The sequence below is a fragment of the Hyperolius riggenbachi genome, chromosome 7 (assembly GCF_040937935.1).
Source record: "Hyperolius riggenbachi isolate aHypRig1 chromosome 7, aHypRig1.pri, whole genome shotgun sequence".
NCBI lineage: Eukaryota > Metazoa > Chordata > Amphibia > Anura > Hyperoliidae > Hyperolius > Hyperolius riggenbachi.
In genome coordinates, this window is record NC_090652.1 from 17,963,054 (window position 1) to 17,987,666 (window position 24,613).

At 43.2% G+C, this 24,613-nt stretch overlaps 1 protein-coding gene across 1 annotated transcript in view; it reads right to left on the minus strand.

The window, feature by feature from the left end:
- LOC137525290 (uncharacterized) overlaps nucleotides 1-24,613 on the minus strand; it is a 226,485-nt gene that overhangs the window by 94,274 nt on the left and 107,598 nt on the right. The window contains exon 8 of the mRNA XM_068246345.1: nucleotides 2,067-2,372. Within this exon, the coding sequence (XP_068102446.1) occupies nucleotides 2,067-2,372 (306 nt within the window). The remainder of the gene's footprint in view (nucleotides 1-2,066; nucleotides 2,373-24,613) is intronic.

The following is a 24,613-nucleotide window of genomic DNA, read 5'->3' on the forward strand; positions in this document are numbered from 1 at the left end:
GCTCCCTGCATGTCCCCCAAAAGGCATCAGTTAGGACTCTGGCTGGGCCACTCCAAGACGTTAATGTTGTTGACTGCTAACCATTTCTTCACCACTTTTGCTGTGTGTCATACTTAAATGTCCACTGGTGGACAAGGCCAAGTTTCTCTGCAGACTGCCTGATGTTGTCGTTGAGAATCCTCGTGTATTGCTCTTTTTTCATGGTGCTGTTTACTATGATTACTTAGGTTCCCTGGTCCATTGGCTGAAAAATATCCACAAAATTAGGTTCCCACCACCATGTTTGACAGTGGGGATGGTGTTTCTTTGGGTTGAAGGCTTCTCCTTTTTTTTTTTACACCAGGTGAAGGAAACATCATTGTGACCATACAATTCAATTTTCGTTTCATCTGACCATAACACAGAAGACCAGAAGCCTTTTTTGTCCAGATGAGCATTTGCAAAGGCCAAGCGAGGTTTTGTGTGCCTTATCTGGAGAAGTGGCGTCTTCCTTGGTCTGCATCCGTGGAACCCAGCAGTGCAGTGTGCAGTGTCTCTTGGATTGTCTGCCTTGAGACATTGCCACCAGCAGATCCCAGATTCACCAGGATGGCCTTGGTGGTGATCCTTGGATTCTTTTCACCTCTCTCACTATCCTACTGGTCAGCACAGGTGTCACTTTTGGCTTCCGACCACATCCTCTGAGATTCTCCACAGTGCGGAACATCTTGTATTTTTTAATAATAATTTGCACTGTAGTCACTGGAACTTGAAAACATTTAGAAATGGCCATGTAATCCTTTCCTGACTTGTGAGCAGCCACAATCCGCAGCCGCAGGTCCTAACTGAGCTCCTTTGTCTTAGCCATGACTGTACACAAACCAACTGCAGAGAGCTGCTGTTTTGTACCTGTTGAATTGATTAAAGCAGCTGTTCCCAATTAATAAGGGTAATTAGGATGCTTTAGAACAGCTTGGGCTATTTGGAATGGTATAGAATTTTAGATTTTCCCAGAGACTGTGACAATTTGTGAAGGGTCTGAATAATTTTGGACTGGACACTTTTTGCTCAAATGTAAATAAAAGTTGAGAAACATTTTTTTCCACATTAATGCTACTTGTACATCATCTGATTATCTTGTTCCCTTCAAAAAATTACTTGCTCATTGAATAAAAGCAACTTTAAGTCAAAATTTGCCAGGGGTATGAATAATTATGGGCAGCCCTGTAGCATAGGGCCACTGTAACCAAACTCTATTTTTAGATTGGAGGAAGCACCTCAGGGCCCTATGCCTCTATTCTGAGGCCTGAGTATCACTCAGGCCTCAGTGATACAGTGAAACTTGGTGGCTAATTTTTAGACTGGAGTAGCCCCATTGGGGCCTTCTCTGCCTCTACTTGGCAACCGGTATAAAATCTGACATGTTCCCTTGATCACCATATAAAATGGCTTGCCAGCACCATAAAGAAGCCTTCCTGCTTTTTTCTGGGCTTAAACAGTGTTTTGCAGAGCTGTGAGAATGTTGATATGCCTTTTTAACTGTATTTGGAGGCTGTACAAGCTCTACACAGTTCTGAAAACTAACCTGAATTTCTCCCCTATTGACTTTAATGGTGTTTGAATTTGACGTTCTATCAACCCGAACAATGTCAGCCTGTTTGATCAAAAGTCAAGAGAATTGAATTCAAAGGTTGTCGACCAACACTACTTTTTCTTTCACTCTTTGATTGTTGTAAATAACATTACAAAAATCCCGCCCCATGAAAAAGAGAGCTTCCGAATGCTGACGGTGTAGCGCGCGTTGAGTAAATAGCAGAACCTGAGTTACCCAAGTTATGTGAATATTGCTAGGGTTACGTGCACTACAATGCACATTACCATACTAACACTCACATTACTTAGGTGACATGGCTTGTACTGATTACTAACGTGTGATACACTGTCAGCATTAGTAAAAGTAAAACTATTGTGCGTTACCTGCGCGCAGCAATCTTAGTGCAGGTTAGTGAATCAGGGTAAATGTGAGAAAACTCATGAGGAAAGCCTAGAGCATTGTGGCCTACATGTCTAATAAGGTGTTTCCTTACCTGGATCTCGTACAGATATCTCTCTGTGTTCTGGATTTTCCATAGATATGTGATTCCAGCTCACTCTGACTGTAAATTGTGGGTCCTTAAAGAGACGTCCAGGAATTGTGCACTGAGAAGAAGCAGCAAATGTGCCATCTGGATTCTCCCTGACTTCCTCCACTGATGGCTTCTTCTCCTGGGTTGGCCCACAGGCCCAGCTGATCTGTATATCTTCAGGGTAAAAGCTGGAGAGGCTGAAAGATGCCACCGCATCTCCTGAGCTATTAATGGTGAATTCTATGGGCTGCTGGGCTGTGGGTATAACTGGAACACACAAGCATGAATAAGTGTAATTCATGGGTCTCAATGCACTAATCATTACGGCATTCAGTAATGCAGAAAACAGCTGATTTTACAGATCACCTTCCCAAACTCCAATTCACTAAACCTATTACTGATTAGTGAGGTAAATTACCGACTTGTGTGGTAAATAACTCAAGAAATGTCAAGAAATTGCAATTCACAAAGATTTACGCATTTGGTAAATCAAGCAAAAGTGTTCAATATTTTTCTCCAGCTCTGATCAGCCGATAACTTACTCTCTCCATGTGGTAACATTGACAGACAACCAATAGGGAGAGCCAGGCAGCCAATAGGGAGAGCCACACAGCCCTGCTTCTCATCCTGATTTGGTCCTACACCCTGGAAGGTGGGACTTCACTGTAGCAGAGCAGGGGAAGGAGACATTTTATGAGGCTTTTCTACATCCCTTTAAATGTGAATATCTGTATACTCTTAGACAGAAGAGCTCCCCCTAGTGGCTGCAGCACATCTAAAGGGATGCCGGGGTTGCACTGGAAAGAAAACCCCGACTCATGCACACAGCTTCCTTCCTGACTGCTTACTTGCTCCACAGCTGCTAAGTGACACTTAAGGAGCAGGGCATAGTGAACCGAGGCATGTTTGTTCAGTAAATACCGAAGTTCTACCTCATGCATAAAATCTTTAGTGAATGTGGAAAAAAAAATAAAGTAAAATACCGCATGCTGTATTTTACCGACCTACATTATTTTACAAAACTGCCCTTAGTGAATTGGGACCATTATGTCATGGAGATTTATATAGAAACAAAATATACTGTTCTTTTTAGTGGTCATAGGGATTGATTCAGTAAGCCTAAAGACTTTGGGCGTGATAACTAGGGTGCTAACTGGGTTAGCACCGTTTACTAAATTTACATCGCGCGCACAGTCCCACACTGAAAACTTTGCGTGCGCACAGCGCGGTGTGCGCGAAATGTTGCATCGCGGTGCGACGAAAACGGTGCATTGATGCACCTATAAGGTCGCATTGGGTGCGACTTTAACGTCACATGGTGCGACGTTAAGGTCGCACCCAATGCGACCTTATAGGTGCATTGGGTGCACTGTTTTCGCAGTGCGTGCGCAAAGTTTTGCGCACGGGACTGTGCGCGCGATGTGAATTTAGTAAAGGGTGCTAACCCAGTTAGCACCCTAGTTATCACACCTAAAGTCTTTAGATGTGAATTTATCATGCCTAAACTAACTTTAGGCGTGATATAGGGCTTTTCACAGGCGCGCTAACACTTAGCACGGTTTACTGAATCGAGCCCATAATGTGTCAACCGAACTGTGAAGATAAAATGACCTTTATTAAGCACTTCTGTGGTTTGATGGTATAGCTACATCCTCTAGGACTGCCTAGGGACGTAGATATTCATCTCCAGCCACATCGTGTCTGTGCGCACTCCCTGCTCACTGCCCCCGGGCGCTCCCATGCACGTTCTCATTAACAGATCTGTTTAGCAAACGTAAGGATAAGCACCATCTTAAAAATAACATTAAGAATAATCAGGACGGAATGTGCTAAATGGGTAATCTAATAACCATGGACAAGAAAAAGAAAAGTACCCAATATGCAGCACCAAACCACTCCAATTATATTCAAAATACAAATTATTTATTTGATGAAAAGCAAACACAGTAAAAACAATATTAAAAAATCATTATTAAAAAATCACCGAAAGGGTGATAGCAGCAGTGTACAATATGTTAATAATATAATAATAATAATAATACAACAATCCATATGTGTCCTCACACTCAGAATATTATATATAAAATAGTAGTAAGTAGGTAAATAGAGGGACCCTCAAAATCAATAATAAGAATTAGTTGGGCCTGTATAAAGTGCAGAGTACTTAGTACCTAGTGATAGTAATAAAACCAAGGTTAGTTAATTAGACTGGGACATGAAAGAGCACCATCCCAGATGAACAATATACATAAGACACTGAATTCCGCATTAGAGAAGTACCATTGTGCAAATAACCAGTAGTGAAAAACCGACCTTAGAAGAAAGAGAGGAGGACGCCACAGTACACCGCCACCCTTTTGGTGATTTTTTAATATTGTTTTTACTGTGTTTGCTTTTCATCAAATAAAGAATTTGTATTTTGAATATATTTGGAGTGGTTTGGTGCTGCATATTGGGTACTCATTAACAGATCTAACTGCCTGTGTCAATGATCGTCGACCATCAATGAGAGATACCTGCGGTCACTGACAACATCAAAAGTAACACATACACGTGTTAGTTCCTGTTTGTACTGTTCAGTACACAGAGGAGTAAACAGAGGGGGGGACATCTAGTGGCCAAATAGTAAACTACACCCTAACACATTACATTACACACTAATACATACATTTACCATTAATATCAACCCCTTAGCTTTTCCACTCTCCCATAGTTACCAAAATAAAACATTTGCATATATTAAAAAAAATGCCATGTACGAAATATATATAAATAGTTACCTTAGGGACTGAACTTTTTTAATAGTTATGCTGTGATTATGTTATTTTTGCAAATATAGGTTTACAATTCACAAAAATGGAGAAGCACCCATGCAAGAAGACCTCTGTGTGCCTTAGCTCATGGTCACAGTACCTGGTGACCCAGTAACAAAAATTCCACGAAGCTGGCACCACCGAATGTAGTAAAAAAGCTCTTTATTCAAACGTCATTAAAATGACATTCAGTCAGTAATCAAAAATGTAGCAATGGCGACAGCCCGCTGTTTCGAACTTGACGTCCTTTGTCAAGCCATACTGCTTACTGACTGAATGTCATTTTAATGACGTTTGAATAAAGAGCTTTTTTACTACATTCGGTGGTGCCAGCTTCGGCAAATATAGGTTTGTAATTAGTGACAGACGCAAAACAAAAAAATAGACCTTTATTTCCAAATAAAATGCTGTCGCCATACATTGCATTATGGAAATATTTTAAACATTGTAATAACCAGGACAAATGGGGAAATAAAATGTGTAGGTTTTATCTACAGCAGCACGTTTTATTTTAGAAAGCTAAAATGGCCAAAAACTGAGAAATAATGATTTTTTTCTTTTTTTTTCTTATTCTCAATAAAATGAATTTAGAATAAAATAATTCTTAGCGAAATTTACCACCCAAAGAAAACTTTGTTCTGCTAAGTAGCTATAAAGTTATCACTGACAGGTGAAAATTGCTCTGGTCTAGATGGGGAAAATCCCCTTAGTAGGGAAGTGGTTAATTAGTGCCAGTAGACGTGACTTATTAGGTTGCACTGGAAGATGATGGCAGAGGATGGCACTTAATCTCATTGTTTTCTTATTTTAAACTCTTTCAAATTCTCTGGAGCTAAAGAACTGGATCAGAGATGTGGCCCATAGATACCGTTCATACCAGCGGTGTGCCCACTGGGTATTTATTCTCCTGGGCAGGGGCATTTCTAGCCTTTGTTTTACTCCAGACAAAAAGTTGTGTGTCACCCCAAACCCCCGAAAAAACCCCACACAATAGAGAATATAAACCATTACACGCTACATGAGGAGAGTCAGCACTAGGGGGGGCAGAAAACAGATAGCATGGCTGCACAGGCACAGCACTGGACTCCAGAGGGGAGGTTAGAGCACAGCTTCTGCTGCACTATACTCTGCCTTTACGCATTTAACTGGGGCAGTGCGGGAGGGGGGGGAGGTTGGAACAGATAGTGGGATAAGGGTACACAGGGAGGCACAAAGGGGGAGAGAAGGAGGCACAAAGGGGGAGAGAAGGAGGCACAAAGGGGGAAAGAAGGAGGCACAAAGGGATGCACACAGAACCAGATCGTCCACAAGGCAACTTAGGCAGGTGCCTAGGGCCTGTAGAGAGTCTTGGGATCCAGTTTATGCTAATCCCCAACAAGAAAAGGGAGGGGGCCATCAAGCATGGGCCCAAAGTCATTGCTTGCCTACCATTTCACTTTAAAGGGGAACTGAAGAGAGAGGTATATGGAGGCTGTCATGTTTATTTCCTTTTAGACAATACCAGTTGCCTGGCAGCCCTGCTGATCCTCTACCTCTAATACTATTAGCCATAGCCCCTGAACAAGCATGCAGCAGATCAGGTGTTTCAGTGGTTCAGACTTATAAGTCTGATCTGACAAGACTAGCTGCATGCTTGTTTCTGGTTTTAATCAGATACTACTGCAGAGAAATAGACCAGCAGGGCCGCCAGGTAACTGGTATTGATTAAAAGGAAATTAACATGACAGCCTCCATATACCTCTCTCTTCAGTTCCCCTTTAATCCATCTCTGGATGCACAGGGAGGCAGATGTGGCACAGGGGGACTGAAGGTGGCACAAGGAGACAGAAGGAGGCACAAAGGGAGACACAAGAAGGCACAGGGGGACAGGGACACACAGGGGGCAGAGGTGGCACGGGGGGAGTGAAGGTGGCATAAGGAGACAGAAGGAGGCACAAATACCTGTGGGAGCATGACATCGATAGGGAGATGTGGCTTAGTTTGGGTTGGGGCTTAGTTCAGGGGCGGGGCTTAACCTCCCTGGCATTATGATTATTTTCAGATTTAGGGTCTAAAAGCCATGCAATTTTTTCACAAGCTTTTAGACCCTAAAAACAAGAAAAAAAAAACATACTACAGAGAGATCTGCAGCAGCTCCTGCATATAACTCACTCAGGCATGGGATTACCGCTCTGAGCTGTGGATTTCCATCCTGAGCCTGACTCGGGATTAAGGATGTTAATGGCACCCCCCAGGACCAATGCATCTTCAGGCAGTGGGCTGTAATGTCTGCGTCTCAAAATGCACGTGCTCCTGGGACATAGATGGTGTGCAGGAGATAGACTCCAAAGAGTTAAAGATGACACAACATTGTGTGTTTAGGCAACAGATCTGCTTTGGTTTAAAGAAAAGTTTATTTTGAAGTAATTTGTGCTTTAACTACTTACTGCACCAGGTGCAGTATAATCGCACCCTGGAAAACTTAATTTTAAGTCCCAGGGCCATGAAAATTAGTCAATGGGAGCAGGCGGCTGCCGCGCGCATTTATTTAAAGCAGTAGGATCAGCCATACTATGCCAGGGAAAAAAAACATATATATAAGTAGATAAATACTTCATCTACTTACATAACACATGTATTATACTGTCCACGTTTTGATTTCAGTATATGTTAGTAAGTAAATGACGAGAATTCTGTTCCTGGTGGGGGCCATGTCTTTTGTCCACAGTTAAGACTAACTCGTGATGTCATTTCTGCCCTTTACTTTTTTTCTTGTCTCCTCCAATCGCTGAGTCGCCTCAGCCTTGCTTGTAAACACAAGTGAGTAGGGGATTAGGTTTCAGATAAGCAGCTGGCAGGGAAATAAAGGGAAGAGGAGGAATAGATTATAGATAAGAACCCCCAGCATGCAATTCTTTGGCAACGACTACTAAAGGGCCAGTGCTCCTTAAGTATGTGATAACTCCAAATCACAACAGCAGAAAAAGTTTTGAATGCAGTATTAGCACCTTTATCACTTAATACACTCAGACCAGTTGCTGTTGAAATTTGATTTTTATGGTGACAATACCGCTTTAATAAAAATACCTACACTTACATCTAAAATTAACTATTTCCCTCCTACACTCCCCCATAGTACCCAAACATTCATATAAGCCGAGGTATATCCAGTATAGGTCTCCAGGTGTAGATGGCTGCAGTATAGGTAGCCAGCCATTGGTGCTCTAGTATAGGTGGCCAGGTGTAGATGTGGGCAGTATAGGTAGCCAGCCATACAGTAGGTGCTCTAGTATAGGTGGCCAGGTGTAGATATAGGCAGTATAGGTTGCCAGCCATAGGTGCTCCAGTATAGGTGGCCAGGTGTAGATGTCTGGTGTAGATGTCTGCAGTATAGGTAGCCAGCCATAGGTGTCTTGTAGGGGCGAGAAAAAGATACAGAGACATCGGGAGCCCAATGTCGTGTATTATCGTTGGGTCTGTTCAGTAATATATAGAACAAACTATATATACTCACAAGTCGGGGTTGCAAGGGAGGCAACCACTCGTGCTGACATGTGAGGAAATACCGTCCTCACTCGGCCTTTGTTGTAGGAAGGTCTATTGGTCGCAGCTCCAAAACAAAAAAATTGGGCTTTTAAACCTTCAAGAGGTCTAGACCCTATATATTCCTTAAAGGGAACGTATGTGCGTATAATCGGTAGGGGTAGGAGGCGCCCAGGGTAATAATTGGTGTGGTGGTAGAGTATACCTATATACAAATATCTATATATAGGTAAGAATCTTACCTTAAAGGAATACTTAAGTCACGTAAAAAAAATTACTTTTACTCACCTGGGGCTCCCCTCAGCCCCCTGCAGCTGAACGGTGCCCTCGCCGTATCCCTCCGATGCGGCTGGTCTCGCCGGCGGCCACTTCCGGTTTGGTCGTCACCGGCCGATAGGCTGTGAACGCGGCTGATTATCCGCGTCCCCGGACGCAATAGCATTGTAGAGGGTGCTATTGCGTCCGGGGACACAGATAATCAGCCGCGTTCACAGCCTGTCGGCCAGTGACGGCCAAACCGGAAGTGGCCCCCGGCGAGACCAGCCGCATCGGAGGGACACGGCGAGGGCACCGTTCAGCTGCAGGGGGCTGAGGGGAGCCCCGGGTGAGTAAAAGTCATTTTTTTTATGTGACTTAAGTATTCCTTTAATAGGCCAAATTCAAAGATGCAAGATTTACATTTAAAATATATATACTTTTTATTGTGTACATCTAAACAACGCGTTTCGCAGCTAACACCGCTTCATCAGGTCAAATTCAAGTGCCTTAAAAGAAGATTGACAGGAACTCAGAACTTTAATACAACTACTATCCATCTAACATAAAAACAGTTATACAATCATAAGAAATTGTCCAAAAGTATTCAAAGAAAATATATATAGGAAAATACTATAAAAAGTGCTATAAAAATGCTATAAAAACATTGTAAGAAAAAACATTCAGCCGTAGCTTATAACTATCGAGAATGTGTAACGAACCTGTTCATAGGTAATATATTAGAACATGCATATATATATATATATATGGGATTATTAGGACCACACATAAACAGCAGTTTAAAAGACCTAGGGGGCATACATAGCGAGTACCAATGACCTAGTGATAAAAATATAATAATATAATATAATAACTCATACATGTAACTATAAAAATAACTATAAAATTAGGGGGAGCATGCTAAGACACAGGTATCATAGATGAGGGCAACGAGAGCCTAGGTCGAGGACCCTCTGTATATAACCTACATTAGATGGAGCAGAGTGTAAGCAGCTTTCTATGGGCATATATATATAGATATATATATATATATATATAGATAGATAGATAGATAGATAGATAGATAGATATACTACATAAGGTGGAGCAAAAAGAGAGACAAGTCTCTCGGGACAAATTAAGCAGCTAAGATTTTCTAATGAGATATGAGAGAGGACCAAGGGGAGGATCTAAGAGATGGCTTACCTTAATAAATGAATAGATGTGAGAAGTATAGGTGGCCAGGAGTAGATGTAGGCAGTATAGGTAGCCAGCACAGGTGCTCTAGTATAGGTGGCCAGGTGTAGATGTCTGCAGTATAGGTAGCCAGCCATAGGTGATCTAACATAGGTGGCCAGGTGTAGATGTCTGCAGTATAGGTAGCCAGCCATAGGTGGCCAGGTGTAGATGTCTCTAATATAGGTAGTCAGCCATAGGTGTGCCCCTTTCCCCATAGGCAGTGTGCCCAGCTTCCTCCCCTTGCAGACTGAAAGATTAGATAGAAGGAGAGGGGATCAGCGGGACTCAGCCACGGGCTGACTCTTCCCTCTTGTCGGGTCTCCTCTCCATGACTGAAATAACAGCAGCAGCGAACTGCCTGTGGGGGAGGTATGCCTGGCCACCTATACTCTCTCGAGTATAAGCCGAGACCCCCACTTTGGGACCACTTTTTGGGTCCCAAAAACTCGGCTTTTACTCGAGTATATACGGTGTATATATATATATATATATATATATATATATATATGTAACAATTGCTGGCTTGGCGGCTGCGGACAGGCAGGGTGTATCCGCAGCCGCCTTTGTTCCTGGTACTCAGGCCTCGTTTGTCCTCTTGGCGTCTAGCACGCCGAGAGCGGTGCTGTCTCCTGCTCATACGGTCTCTGTCTTGTGCGGGCGCGCGCGGAGACAGGACCTTTATGCGAGTAAAAGGCGTGTCAGCTGACCTGCCGGTCGGCTGACATCAGAGGTGACTCTCGCCGCTCGGATTGGCTGATTCCGAGGTGGGAGCGGCTGAGAGCCTTCCTCTGCTTCATAAGCCTTCGTTCTCCATTCGCAAACTGTCTGTTGTCGAGAATACTTTGTGTTAGCGCTCAGACCTTAGACTAGTATCCGGTGTGCTTTGATCTGGGAGGAAACCAGGGATTTCACACAAGACTAGGACTATTGTCATATTATTGTTACTGATTACCTGTGTATGATTCTGGCTATACTCTGACCTTGCATTTGCTTATCGTTTCTGTACCTCTGCCTATCTGACTAGTTGCTGAACCTCTGCCTGATTACTCACTATTCTTCTGCCTTACGATTCTGTACTGATATACTTCTCTGTTGCCGAACCTTGCCTGCCTGACCTCTCTACTCACCAGTGGGCCCTTGCCACTGGTGAGGCATTTTTATACCCACCAGCTCCTCTGGTGAGGTGTTGCTCATCTGTTCGTACCGTGAGTGATAGTACCTTTCCAGCTCCTCTGGGAAGGTCTGCTCAAACTATACAGCCACGTACTGGGCAGCGGGACCACTAAAACTATGAGTTTTAGAAAAGCAAAGTTCAATCAAATTAGGCAGGCACTAAGTTTGGTGAACTGGGATAATGTACTACAAGGGGAGGACACTGAAGGGAAATGGCAAGCTTTTAAACGTATTCTCAATCAATATTGTAGTATGTATATCCCATATGGAAACAAAATGTCTAGGAATAAAAAAAGGCCTCTATGGATGAAAAGAAAGGTTAGAGATAAAATGAAGAGGAAAAAGAATGCCTATAAGGTCCTAAAACAGGAGGGGACCGAGGCTGCACTCAGTGCAATAAAAATTGTAAAAAAGAAATTAGGCTGGCAAAGATCGAAGCTGAAAATCAAATCGCTAGGGATATCAAATCTAACCCAAAAAAGTTTTACAAGTACATCAACTCTAAAAAAAGAAAGGTTGATTGTATAGGACTCCTAAAGGATGAGGATGGGAACTCAATGGTGGATGACCAAGGTAAGGCAGAGTTATTAAATGCTTTCTTTGCTTCTGTCTTCACAAAGGAAACAGCACTGTTGAAAATTACAGAGGCAGAAGAGTCTCAATCTTCTAACTGTAATATTAAATACTTAACGCAGGAAGAAGTAAAGGCAAGACTAAATAAATTAAAACTAGACAAGGCACCTGGCCCGGATGGCATGCATCCTCGGGTCCTAAGGGAATTAAGTTCAGTTATAGATAAACCCCTTTATCTTATCTTTTGTGACTCTCTTTCAACTGGCAGAGTCCCAGTGGATTGGCGTACAGCCCACGTTTTCCCATTATTTAAGAAAGGCAAAAAATCAGATCCAGGAAATTATAGACCTGTAAGCTTAACATCAGTTGTAAGCAAACTATTTGAGGGGTTACTAAGAGATACTATACATGACATCATAGTAGAAAATAATCTTATTTCTCAGCATCAACATGGGTTTACTAAAGACAGGTCCAGTTTGACTAACATGCTCAGCTTTTATGAGGTAGTGAATGCTAATATGGATATTGGGAATGCTGTAGATGTGATATACTTGGACTTTGCTAAGGCCTTCGACACTGTTCCCCACAAAAGTCTGGTGCAAAAGTTGAGGATGCAAGGACTGGGGAAGAGTCTGTGTGCATGGATAGGGAACTGGCTAATGGACAGAAAACAATGAGTTGTGGTCAATGGATCATACTCAAAATGGGAGACTGTTAGCAGTGGGGTCCCACAGGGGTCTGTACTGGGTCCAGTGCTCTTCAATTTATTTATTAATGACCTAGTGGATGCAGTAGTGAGCAATGTTGCTATTTTTGCAGATGATACAAAATTGTGCAGAATCATCAACTCTCAGGAAGATAGTGTCATATTGCAACAGGATCTGGATAGGATGGCTATATGGGCACATAAATGGCAGATGAAATTCAATGTTGAAAAATGTAAAGTCATGCATTTTGGTCGTACCAATGGTCTAGCACCATACAAAATAAATGGGAGACAGTTGGGGACATCAAACTTGGAGAAGGACTTAGGAGTACTCATCGACAACAAGTTAAATAATCGTACTCAATGCCAAGCCGCTGCAGCTAAAGCTAACAAAATTTTGGGATGCATTAAAAGGGAAATAAAAACTCGAGATGCGAGCATAATATTGCCCCTGTTTAACTCTCTAGTAAGGCCACATCTGGAATATGGAATTCAGTTCTGGGCACCACATTACAAAAAAGATATTGCAGTTTTAGAGCAGGTGCAGAGACGAGCAACAAAATTGATACGTGGGATGGAAGGTCTCACTTACCAAGAAAGGTTAGATAAACTGGTTTTATTTAGTCTAGAGAAAATACGCCTTAGAGGAGATCTAATTAACATGTATAAATACATCAGAGGGCAATATAATAGCTTGGCGGATGAGCTTTTTGTCCCTAGGCCTTCTCAAAGGACTAGAGGACATGATCTGCGCATGGAGGAAAAACGTTTTAGCCACTTATTTAGGAAAGGGTTCTTTACCGTAAGAGTGATTAAGATGTGGAATGCATTGCCACAGGAAGTCGTTATGGCAAACTCTATACCTGCATTTAAAGGGGGCTTAGATGCTTTCCTTGGGTTGAATGACATCCATGGCTACAATTACTAGGTAAGGCCTAATGATGTTGATCCAGGGATTTTATCTGATTGCCATCTGGAGTCGGGAAGGAATTTTTCCCTTTTGGGGCTAATTGGACCATGCCTTGTAAGGGTTTTTTCGCCTTCCTCTGGATCAACAGGGATATGTGAGGGAGCAGGCTGGAGTTGTAGTTTGTACTGGTTGAACTCGATGGACGTATGTCTTTTTTCAACCAAAATAACTATGTAACTATGTACTCTATGTACTCTTATAGTACCTTACCAGCTCCTCTATTGAGTTACGGTTGCACCAAGCACTGTTCACACAGTATCCTTGCTACTAAATCAGTATTATTGGTGATTGTGCAGATCACCACATAATCAGGTATAGTGTCTGTTTTATTGGTGATACTGCAGATCACCTAATAATCAGACATCTGAGTTGCTACACCCAACCATTACAATATATATATATATATATATATATATATATATATATACATATATATACACATATATATATATACACATATATATATATACATACATACATACATATATACATACATACATACATATATATATCGGATCCGTTAATTGAAGCGCAAGTTGAAATGGGCGCGGCTATTCCGTCAATGTATTTACCGGCTACATCTCTCGGTCCCGGCGCAGACTGTATAAAATGGGCGCATTAAACGGCTATACGTATGCCGTTGTAACTCGTGTCTGCGCCTGCTGCTATGGCTCTCTTTAGAGTATTAGAGAGGCTTTGATGTTTAGCGGCTATGGTGCTATGGCTTGCTTTTGCGAACACGCTAATAGAGTAAGTTGATTTGGGCACCGCTATAACTGCAATGTATTTTCTCCGCTTCATTAATTCTCCCTGCGCTGACTGCAAAAATTGGGTGCATTTCATGGCAATAGCATTAGCCACATTCCACTGGCTATTACCAAAATCCACCGGCTATAATTTCCACTCTTTCGGTGCGCTTCCCTGCTATTACCTGGCACTTATTGTTTCTTCACTTCCTCCGCTACATCAATTGACGGCTATGGCAACATTTTGGGCTATCCTAGTGGAAATCATTTCTTCACTTCTTGTGCTGCCAAATTAACCTTACTGCATTTTTGCGTTAGGCTTAACATTCATTAGCGGCTATACAATATTGAATTTACTAGTGGCTAAATTATGTGAATACATGTAAATCATATTCAACCTGTATCAACTATTTTCTGTCTAAAACTGTTCAGTACATGTAAAACACTTTAGGTATTGCCACTATGTAACGTAGATTTGAGAAATAGCGGTTATGGTGCTTATACTCTATAATTGGCTTCAAGCTGTAAATTATTAGATCCAGTGACACAGTGATGTGTAACCTTATGGTAGCAGCTATAAATTCAGTTAAGAGTTTGTATCTACCATCCAAGGCAATGTGGTTATAGTTTACTGATCTAACGAGTCCCATGCTGCCCGCTGACTGTGCCTATAATGATGCAAAATACTTGCGGAATCCATACACAGTGCAGACTGGCACATATTTTTGGCCTCCATTTATTGCTCCTGGGCACCTACCTCTTCAGTTCCCAGGTCCCATTTCAGCACCAGTTCAGGGGCCCAGCACCACACACATATTGGAAATGGCTATAGGAGTGGGTGCTGTAGTATAACAAAGTTCATTGCGGCTGTGTGCACCTGAACTTTGCTTTGGAGGTTTGACAGGGGCAGCGGCTGTGGGGCTGCCGACACTGACTGCAGTGGGTGCTGAGGACTGACTGTGCCTGGGGGGATCCAGGTACGACATACAGGGGTAGGTTAACCTTGTGGAAGGGTTAGGATGTAGGGTAGTGAGGGGGTTAAATCTTTTAATACATCATGTGGTTGCCACTCCAGAAGAGGAAGCAACATTCCACAGCTCCTGATGTAGCCGCTGTACAAGGGTCAAACAGAAAGCAGCTGTCAGAACTAAGCCGATGACCTGTAAACGCACTACAAGTCCCAGGAATATATTGTCTCGTGTCAGCCGCCACTGCTTTTAGTTTTTCACTTGAACAGTGGCAACATTAAGCTATACTGAACTTAACTACGCTGAACTGGCTACAATCACTGCACAATGGTATATGACCTATAAGCAGGCCGACACTATATGACCATAGCTGTTACCAAGCTCTGTAAGCTGTTAATGCAGCCTTTGAACAAAGGTTACATAAAGCTACATTACAAGCGGAGTACAGGATGTATGATTTAATATAGCATCAGCCTGCCTAGGGTATGACAGCAGTAGCCTTTTACAATATGCCCCTTGTGGATTGGCTACAGTACAAGCTGAAGGTATCAGTGTGCTAATGTGTTGTTACAGTCAGTTGTTACAGTTGTAAGTTTGCCCCTTGTGGTGCGGGTAGATAAGGCTACAATAAAAGCTGCATGCAGGATTCATAGTTCAGTATTGTACCTCCCTGTGTGCCTAAATGAAGTGCATTTTAATTAAATCTCATGGTTAAATAAGTAGTAGGCAGAGTACAGCAATGTCTATTTTCCCATCGTTGTAAAGCTTTAGTGAACAAATGCGGTAAAAGCCTAATGAGTTGTTCCCGTAGATTGTACAATTTATATAGCCGCAAATTACACCTGTTACAGACACAAATCATGAGCCTCAGCAATTCATTTGTAGACGCTAAAAAGATGCATGGTCTGCACACATAAAGCCTGGAAAGTGCAGCGAATATGCTCAACTTTAAAGCTGTGACATACCTTGATACAGACCTGTTGGTCCCGCTGTCAGCATGAGGGTAGATTGCGCATGTGAGATACCGCTAGTAATTGGCATCTCTCCCCCTGCCCAGTGTATAAATTATGCCCATAATCTGAACGTGGATTGCACCCGTTGTAGCAGCAAAACAAGTGTCTCACCTGCACTGGCTTTGGAATGGGCAAGTAGTTTGCATTATACTGTCGGTCACAGGCTACCGCCATTGGGTTATTACGGTCACAGTCAGCGGGCAATATGGGACTAGTTACAGCCATTAAACTATACCCATGTTGCCTTGGAAGGAGTACGCGTAGATAAGGACTATTAAGTATATTATAGCCGCTACCATTAGGCTAGAGATCACGGTGTCACTGGATTTAATGATTTACAGTTTGACGCTTATTATAGCTTATACGCACCCTAACCGCTATTTCTCTTCTTCAACCGTTATATAGTGTCAATACCTAACGACAATAAGATTGTAGCTACTGTCGCAGTGAAATTTAAGTTTACCGATATCTGCGCCCAATTTAACTAGCGGCTATTTTAAATGTACGCATATATATATATATATATACACACACATACAGTGGCTTGCAAAAGTATTCGGCCCCCTTGAAGTTTTCCACATTTTGTGACATTACTGCCACAAACATGAATCAATTATATTGAAATTCCATGTGAAAGACCAATACAAAGCGTTTTTACAAATAAATAACTGCAAAGTGGCATGTGCGTAATTATTCGACCCCCTTTGGTCTGAGTGCAGTCAGTTGCCCATAGACATTGCCTGATGAGTGCTAATGACTAAATAGAATGCACCTGTGTGTAATCTAATGTCAGTACAAATACAGCTGTTCTGTGACGGCCTAAGAGGTTGTCTAAGAGAATATTGGGAGCAACAACACCATGAAGTCCAAAGAACACACAAGACAGGTCAGGGATAAAGTTATTGAGACATTTAAAGCAGCCTTAGGCTACAAAAAGATTTCCAAAGTCTTGAACATCCCACAGAGCACTGTTCACGCGATCATTCAGAAATGGAAGGAGTATGGCACAACTGTAAACCTACCAAGACAAGGCTGTCCACCTAAACTTACAGGCCGAACAAGGAGAGCGCTGATCAGAAATGCAGTCAAGAGGCCCATGGTGACTCTGGACGAGCTGCAGAGATCTACAGCTCATGTGGGAGAATCTGTCTATAGGACAACTATTAGTCGTGCACTGTACAAAGTTGGCCTTTATGGAAGAGTGGCAAGAAGAAAGCCTTTGTTAACAGAAAAGCATAAGAAGTCCCATTTGCAGTTTGCCACAAGCCATGTGGGGGACACAGCAACCATGTGGAAGAAGGTGCTCTGGTCAGATGAGACCAAAACTGAACTTTTTGGCCAAAATGCAAAACACTATGTGTGGCGGAAAACTAACACTGCACATCACTCTGAACACTCCATCCCCACGGTCAAATATGGTGGTGGCAGCATCATGCTCGGGTGGTGCTTCTCTTCAGCAGGGACAGGGAAGCTGGTCAGAGTTGATGGGAAGATGGATTGAGCCAAATACAGGGCAATCTTGGAAGAAAACCTCTTGGAGTCTGCAAAAGACTTGAGACTGGGGTGGAGGTTCACCTTCCAGCAGGACAATGACCCTTAACATAAAGCCAGGGCAACAATGGAATGGTTTAAAACAAAACATATCCATGTGTTAGAATGGCCCAGTCAAAGTCCAGATCTAAATCCAATCGAGAATCTGTGGCAAGATCTGAAAACTGCTGTTCACAAATGCTGTCCATCTAATCTGACTGAGCTGGGGCTGTTTTGCAAAGAAGAATGGGCAAGGATTTCAGTCTCTAGATGTGTAAAGCTGGTAGAGACATATCCTAAAAGACTGGCAGCTGTAATTGCAGCAAAAGGTGGTTCTACAAAGTATTGACTCGGGGCTGAATAATTATGCACACCCCACTTTGCAGTTATTTATTTGTAAAAAATGTTTGGAATCATGTATGATTTTTGATCCACTTCTCACGTGTACACCACTACACCACTTTGTATCAGTCTTTCACGTGGAATTCCAATAAAATTGATTAATGTTTGTGGAAGTAATGTGACAAAATGTGGAAAACTCCAAGGTGGGCCGAATACTTTTGCAAGCCACTGTGTGTGTGTGTATATATATATATATATATATATATACAGTGGGTTGCAAAAGTATTCGGCCCCCTTGAAGAATTCCACATTTTGTCATATAACTGCCACAAACATGAATCAATTTTATTGGAATTCCACATGAAAGACCAACACAAAGTGGTGTACACGTGAGAAGTGGAACGAAAATCATACATGATTCCAAACATTTTTTACAAATAAATAACTGCAAAGTGGTGTGTGCATAATTATTCGGCCCCCTTTGGTCTGAGTGTAGTCAATTGCCCATAGACATTGCCTGATGAGTGCTAATGACTAAATAGAGTGCACCTGTGTGTAATCTAATGTCAGTACAAATACAGCTGCTCTGTGAGGGCCTCAGAGGTTGTCTAAGAGAATATTGGGAGCAACAACACCGTGAAGTCCAAAGAACACACAAGACAGGTCAGGGATCAAGTTATTGAGAAATTTAAAGCAGGCTTAGGCTACAAAAAGACTTCCAAAGCCTTTAACATCCCACGGAGCACTATTCAAGCGATCATTCAGAAATGGAAGGTGTATGGCACAACTGTACACCTACCAAGACAAGGCCATCCACCTAAACTCACAGGCCGAACAAGGAGAGCGCTGATCAGAAATGCAGTCAAGAGGCCCATGGTGACTCTGGACGAGCTACAGAGATCTACAGCTCAGGTTGGAGACTGTCCATAGGACAACTATTAGTCATGCACTGTACAAAGTTGGCCTTTATGGAAGAGTGGCAAGAAGAAAGGCATTGTTAACAGAAAGCATAAGAAGTCCCGTTTGCAGTTTGCCACAAGCCATGTGGGGGACACAGCAACCATGTTGAAGAAGGTGCTCTGGTCAGATGAGACCAAAATGGAACTTTTTGGCCAAAATGCAAAACGCTATTTGTGGCAGAAAACTAACACTGCACATTACTCTGAACACACCATCCCCACTGTCAAATATGGTGATGGCAGCATCATGCTCGGGGGGTGCATCTCTTCAGCAGGGACAGGGAAGCTGGTCAGAGTTGATGGGAAGATGGAGGGAGCCAAATACAGGGCAAACTTGGAAGAAAACCTCTTGGAGACTGCAAAAGACTTGAGACTGGGGCGGAGGTTCACCTTCCAGCAGTACAATGACCCTAAACATAAAGCCAAGGCAACAATGGAATAGTTTAAAACAAAACATATCTTTGTGTTAGAATGGCCCAGTCAAAGTCCAGATCTAAATCCAATCGAGAATCTGTGGCAAGATCTGAAAACTGCTGTTCACAAACGCTGTCCATCTAATCTGACTGAGCTGGAGCTGGTTTTGCAAAGAAGAATGGGCAAGGATTTCAGTCTCTAGATGTGCAAAGCTGGTAGAGACATACCCTAAAAGACTGGCAGCTGTAATTGCAGCAAAAGGTGGTTCTACAAAGTATTGACTCAGAGGGCCGAATAATTACGCACACCCAACTTTGCAGTTATTTATTTGTAAAAAATGTTTGGAATGATGTATGATTTTCGATCCACTTCTCACATGTACACCACTTTGTATTGGTCTTTCACGTGGAATTCCAATAAAATTGATGCATGTTTGTGGCAGTAATGTGACAAAATGTGGAAATCGTCAAGGGGGCCGAATACTTTTGCAACCCACTGTATATATATATATATATATATATATATATATATATATATATATATATATATATATTTTACATAAAAAAATACATAAATAGTTGCGTTTAGGGACTGAACTTTTTTTAATAGGTATGTCAAGGGGGTATATTACTGTAATTTTTAATTTACAGGCTTATAAATCGTGATGGACGCAAAACTGAAAAAAATGCACCTTTATTTCCAAATAAAATATTGGTGCCATTCATTATACTAGGGAAAAAATGTAAATGTTGCAATTAGGGATGATCGGAATTAGCAAATTCCGTTCCGCCGGAATTGCAGAATTCCGCCAGCGTTAAATTTCATCGCCATTACATTTCCGCGGAATTTTGCGAATTTCCGCGGAATTCCGCATTCCGGCGGAAAAAATAAAGTGATCACAAATGAAAACTTTTTTATGCTAAATGGTAGCCCATGGGACCTAGTAGCTGTTCCCCCAGTCATTTTTTTTTTCCTTTTTTTTGCAGGAGGTGTCGCTTAAACCATGGGACCTAGCGGTGGTCCCATGGCGGTCATTTTGGCACTGCAGGAGGTGTCGCTTAACCCCCTTGGCGGTATGAAAAATACCGCCAGGGGGAAGCGCAGCAGTTTTTAAAAAAAAAAAAAAAAATTTTATCATGTAGCGAGCCGAGGGCTCGCTACATGATAGCCGCTGCTCAGCGGCATCCCCCCGCCCGCTTCGATCGCCTTCGGCGATCACCGATCAGGAAATCCCGTTCAAAGAACGGGATTTCCTGGAGGGCTTCCCCCGTCGCCATGACGTCATTGGGAGACCCGATCCACCCCTCGGCGCTGCCTGGCACTGATTGGCCAGGCAGCGCTCGGGGTCTGGGGGGGGGGGGCCGCGCGCCGCACCGGATAGCGGCGATCGGGCGTGCGGTGGCGGCGATCGGGGTGCTGGCGCAGCTAGCAAAGTGCTAGCTGCGTCCAGCAAAAAAAAAATTAAGTAAATCGGCCCAGCAGGGCCTGAGCGGCACCCTCCGGCGGCTTACCCAGTGTCACACACGGGGTTACCGCTAAGGAGGTTAAGCCATGGGACCTAGCGGTGGTCCCATGGCGGTCATTTTGGCACCGCAGGAGGTGTTGCTTAAGTCATGGGACCTAGCAGTGGTCCGATGCCAGTCATTTTGGCACCGCAGGAGGTGCCGCTTACGCCATGGGACCTAGCGGTGGTCCCATGGCGATCATTTTGGCGCCCCAGGAGGTGTCGCTTAAGCCATGGGACCTGGCGGTAGTTTTATGGCGGTCATTTTGGCGCCGCAGGAGGTGTCGCTTAAGCTATGGGACCTGGTGGTGGTTCCATGGCGGTCATTTTGGCGCCACAGGAGATGTCGCGTAAGCTATGGGACCTGGCGGTGGTTCCATGGTGGCGGTGTCGCGTAAGCTATGGGACCTGGCGGTGGTCCCATGGCGGTCGTTTTTGGTCCGCATGAGGTGTCACTTATGCCATGGGATCTTGCGGTGGTCTCATGGCAGTGGTTTTGGTGCCGCAGGAGGTGTCGCTTACGCCATGGGACCTTGCGGTGGTCCCATGATGGTCATTTTGGCACCGCAGGAGGTGTCACGTAAGCTATGGGATCTGGCGGTGGTTCCATGGCGGTCATTTTGGCGCCGTAGGAGGTGTTGCATAAGCTATGGGACCTGGCGGTGGTTCCATGGCGGTGGTTTTGGCGCCGCAGGAGGTGTTGCGTAAGCTGTGGGACCTGGCGGTGGTCCCATGGCGGTGGTTTTGGCACCGCAGGAGGTGTCGCGTAAGCTTTGGGACCTGGCAGTGGTTTTTGCACCGCAGGAGGTGTCGCGTAAGCTTTGGTACCTGACAGTGCTCCCATGGTGGTGGTTTTTGCGCCACAGGAGGTGTCGCGTAAGCCTTGGGACCAGGCGGTGGTTCCATGGCGGTGGTTTTTGCGCAACAGGAGGTGTCGCGTAAGCTTTGGGACCTATACAAAATGGTTGGGATAGGTGAGATACTGTAGATAGGGAGCTGGTTGCTAACATAGGATTGATTGATTTTTGTTAACACTGTAATTGCTGCTGAAATAATTCCGATTTTTATGCAGAAATCCGTTTCGGTGGTATTTGTATGCCTCTGATTAGTGCAGAAATTCCGATGTTTATGAAGAAATCCTGTAGTTTTCACTTTAAACTTCTTCTAGGGGCTTCCTTGTGATTGGCTTACAAAATCCCGCCTTCCGCCGGAATTACGCATCGTTCCGCAGAAATTTCCGCTATAGCACTAAGGCAATTCTGTTCCGATGCGACAGAATGGAATCGCCCAATTCCGGCCGGAATCTTGGAAAAATGAATTCCGCGGTACGCGGTGAGCATCCTTAGTTGCAATAACCGGGACTTGTGGGCAAATAAAATGTGTGGGTTTTTACAGTAGAACTTTTTATTTTATCACTATAATGGACGAAAACTGAGAAATAATTTTTTTTTTCCTTTTTTTTCTTATTATTCCAATTAAAATGTGTTTAGAATAAAATTATTATTAGCATAATGTACCTCCCAAAGAAAGCATACTGTAATTAGTGGTGAAAAAAACAAGATATAGATAATTTTGTTGTGATTAGTTGTGATTACGTTATTTGCAAAAGAAAGGTTGGAGCGCTGACAGGTGAAAATTGCTCTGATCTTAAAAGGGAAAAACCCCTCAGTGGTCAAGTGGTTAAAAGTACCACCTAATATTAAGTTAATATTATTATTTATGCTGGGAGGAGAGGAGAAAAAGGGCTACGGGTAATCTCAAAAATAGCTCTAATTTACTGTATAAGGAATATAACAAAATTACTTTATTAATTACATATGATAGAAAACACTTTAAAAATAAACTGAGATGGCCATCCCATCAAACAGCCGGTCATGTCTCACAACCAACTCCACACATGCACTAACTATATCTAGCGTTAGAATCCCACAATGCAGAGGGGGACAAAAAGAGGCTCAAGTGCTCCAATTCCCTAATTATGGAAGTTCAATAGTATAGTATCTCCCAAACAACTATGGATCTTGGGTTTTCAGATGAAAAAAAACATAGTTCAGTCAAAAAAATGGCAATAGTGCTGCATTGCAAAAAAGTCAAGCAAAACGGAAATCAGCCAAGCACAAGTATTAGTCCAGCAGCGTGTAAGCACGTAAACAACAAGCAGGGCTGTGAGAATTGCACAATTCCACAAAAGCATAGGTATTTCACCATACTGCGGATCTTCGTTTTATACCTCCGTGCAGAATACACATCCTCATATCAGGCACGGTAGTAGTTTTAACCCCGAAAGGAGGTCACCATATGCAAATGGAGCAGTATCTCACCGCTGCTGGTCAGATGGAGCAGTTGAATGAGCAAGTGCTGGAGAGTGGAGTTTCAGTGCTTCTGTGCCCAGCGTGATCCGCTATATAGTGATCATCCGTTTGCCCAACAGGTATGTGTGATCCATGTGGGGAGAGATGCACAGTGTGGGGAGCCGTGGGGTCTGCAGGTCGGGACGCCAACTCAGTGTTAGCACAGCCCTAACATGTTTTGCCGGCTTCCGGCGTCATCAGAAGGCATGCCCCTAACTAAGTCTCATCCATATTCATATGCTGATGCGACCAATTGGGTGCGAGGGGCGGCCACGCGAGGGCGGAAGTGACGTGCACGCTCCACAAGGAGGAACAAGCTGCGCTCCACCATGCGCACGCACGTGTCTCCCAGCCGCCGCTGGTCACATCCCACACATCCAAGCGGCCAGGTACACACCACAGAACTCACAGAGACCAATCCATCACATCGGCAGAGAGAGGTATGAGCAAAACATCTGGCAAAAATAAAGTGTGCATCAGTGGATTGCCCAGCCCACTGACGCACTGAAGCTCAGCAACACACAAATTGTGTCTGAGAGCTCTTCAATCCTTACTAGGGGCTCAAATAATATGTGTCCACAGCAGGAGAACAATTATTATCCTAATCTTGAGTTCAGGGGCACTCAGGCAAATGTAAAAGCAGAAAAGTTGTTAAAATAAATGGGAGCACAGGATTTGTATGTTATGATGGCAAGAAATGTGCAAAACCAATTGACTCATTGAGACCGGGGGTGTGACAAGCTTTCAGCTCATATATCCACCGTGTCTCGCGTTGTAATAAAAAACATTCAAAATAGCCACCGCGTATGGTTTCATGGACTCGATCGAGCCCTACGAAACTTATTTTATCGTCTGTACATGTTCAACATTGTCTCACATGTTGTGCGATAGGAGTAAGTGACTCTTCATTACCAATATTTTGCATATGTTCCGAAATTCGCCTCCATAATGTTCTTTTGGTTTTGCCAATGTAGAAAGCCCCACAGGGGCCAAGTAATAAGTATACAATTAATTTGGTTTGGCAATTGGTATAATGCTTGAGTGTATAAGTTAATAGTTTGTATTATTATCTTTGCCCTATGTTGCAGTATTATCAGGGCAATGGTAGAAAATGGCTGACAGAATTGCAGCTGCCAGCCAGGGTTGCCACCTTCCTGACAGTATTTAAACACACCAGACAACCATGGCTGAATAATATCAAAGAAAAGTGCACCAACACATGTAATAGTGCAACAAGGAATCTCTATAGTGGACGTATCCCTCAATAACAGCAGATTAAAAAGGATGGTAGTCAGTCATAAAGAGCAACAGATGATATAATATAAACATCAGTGATACAATAAACCATCTGACTGGTAACAGCCTTCTGTATAGTAATCTCAAATAACACCAATCCAAACAGCACTCCCTAACACAGCCAATAGATTGCA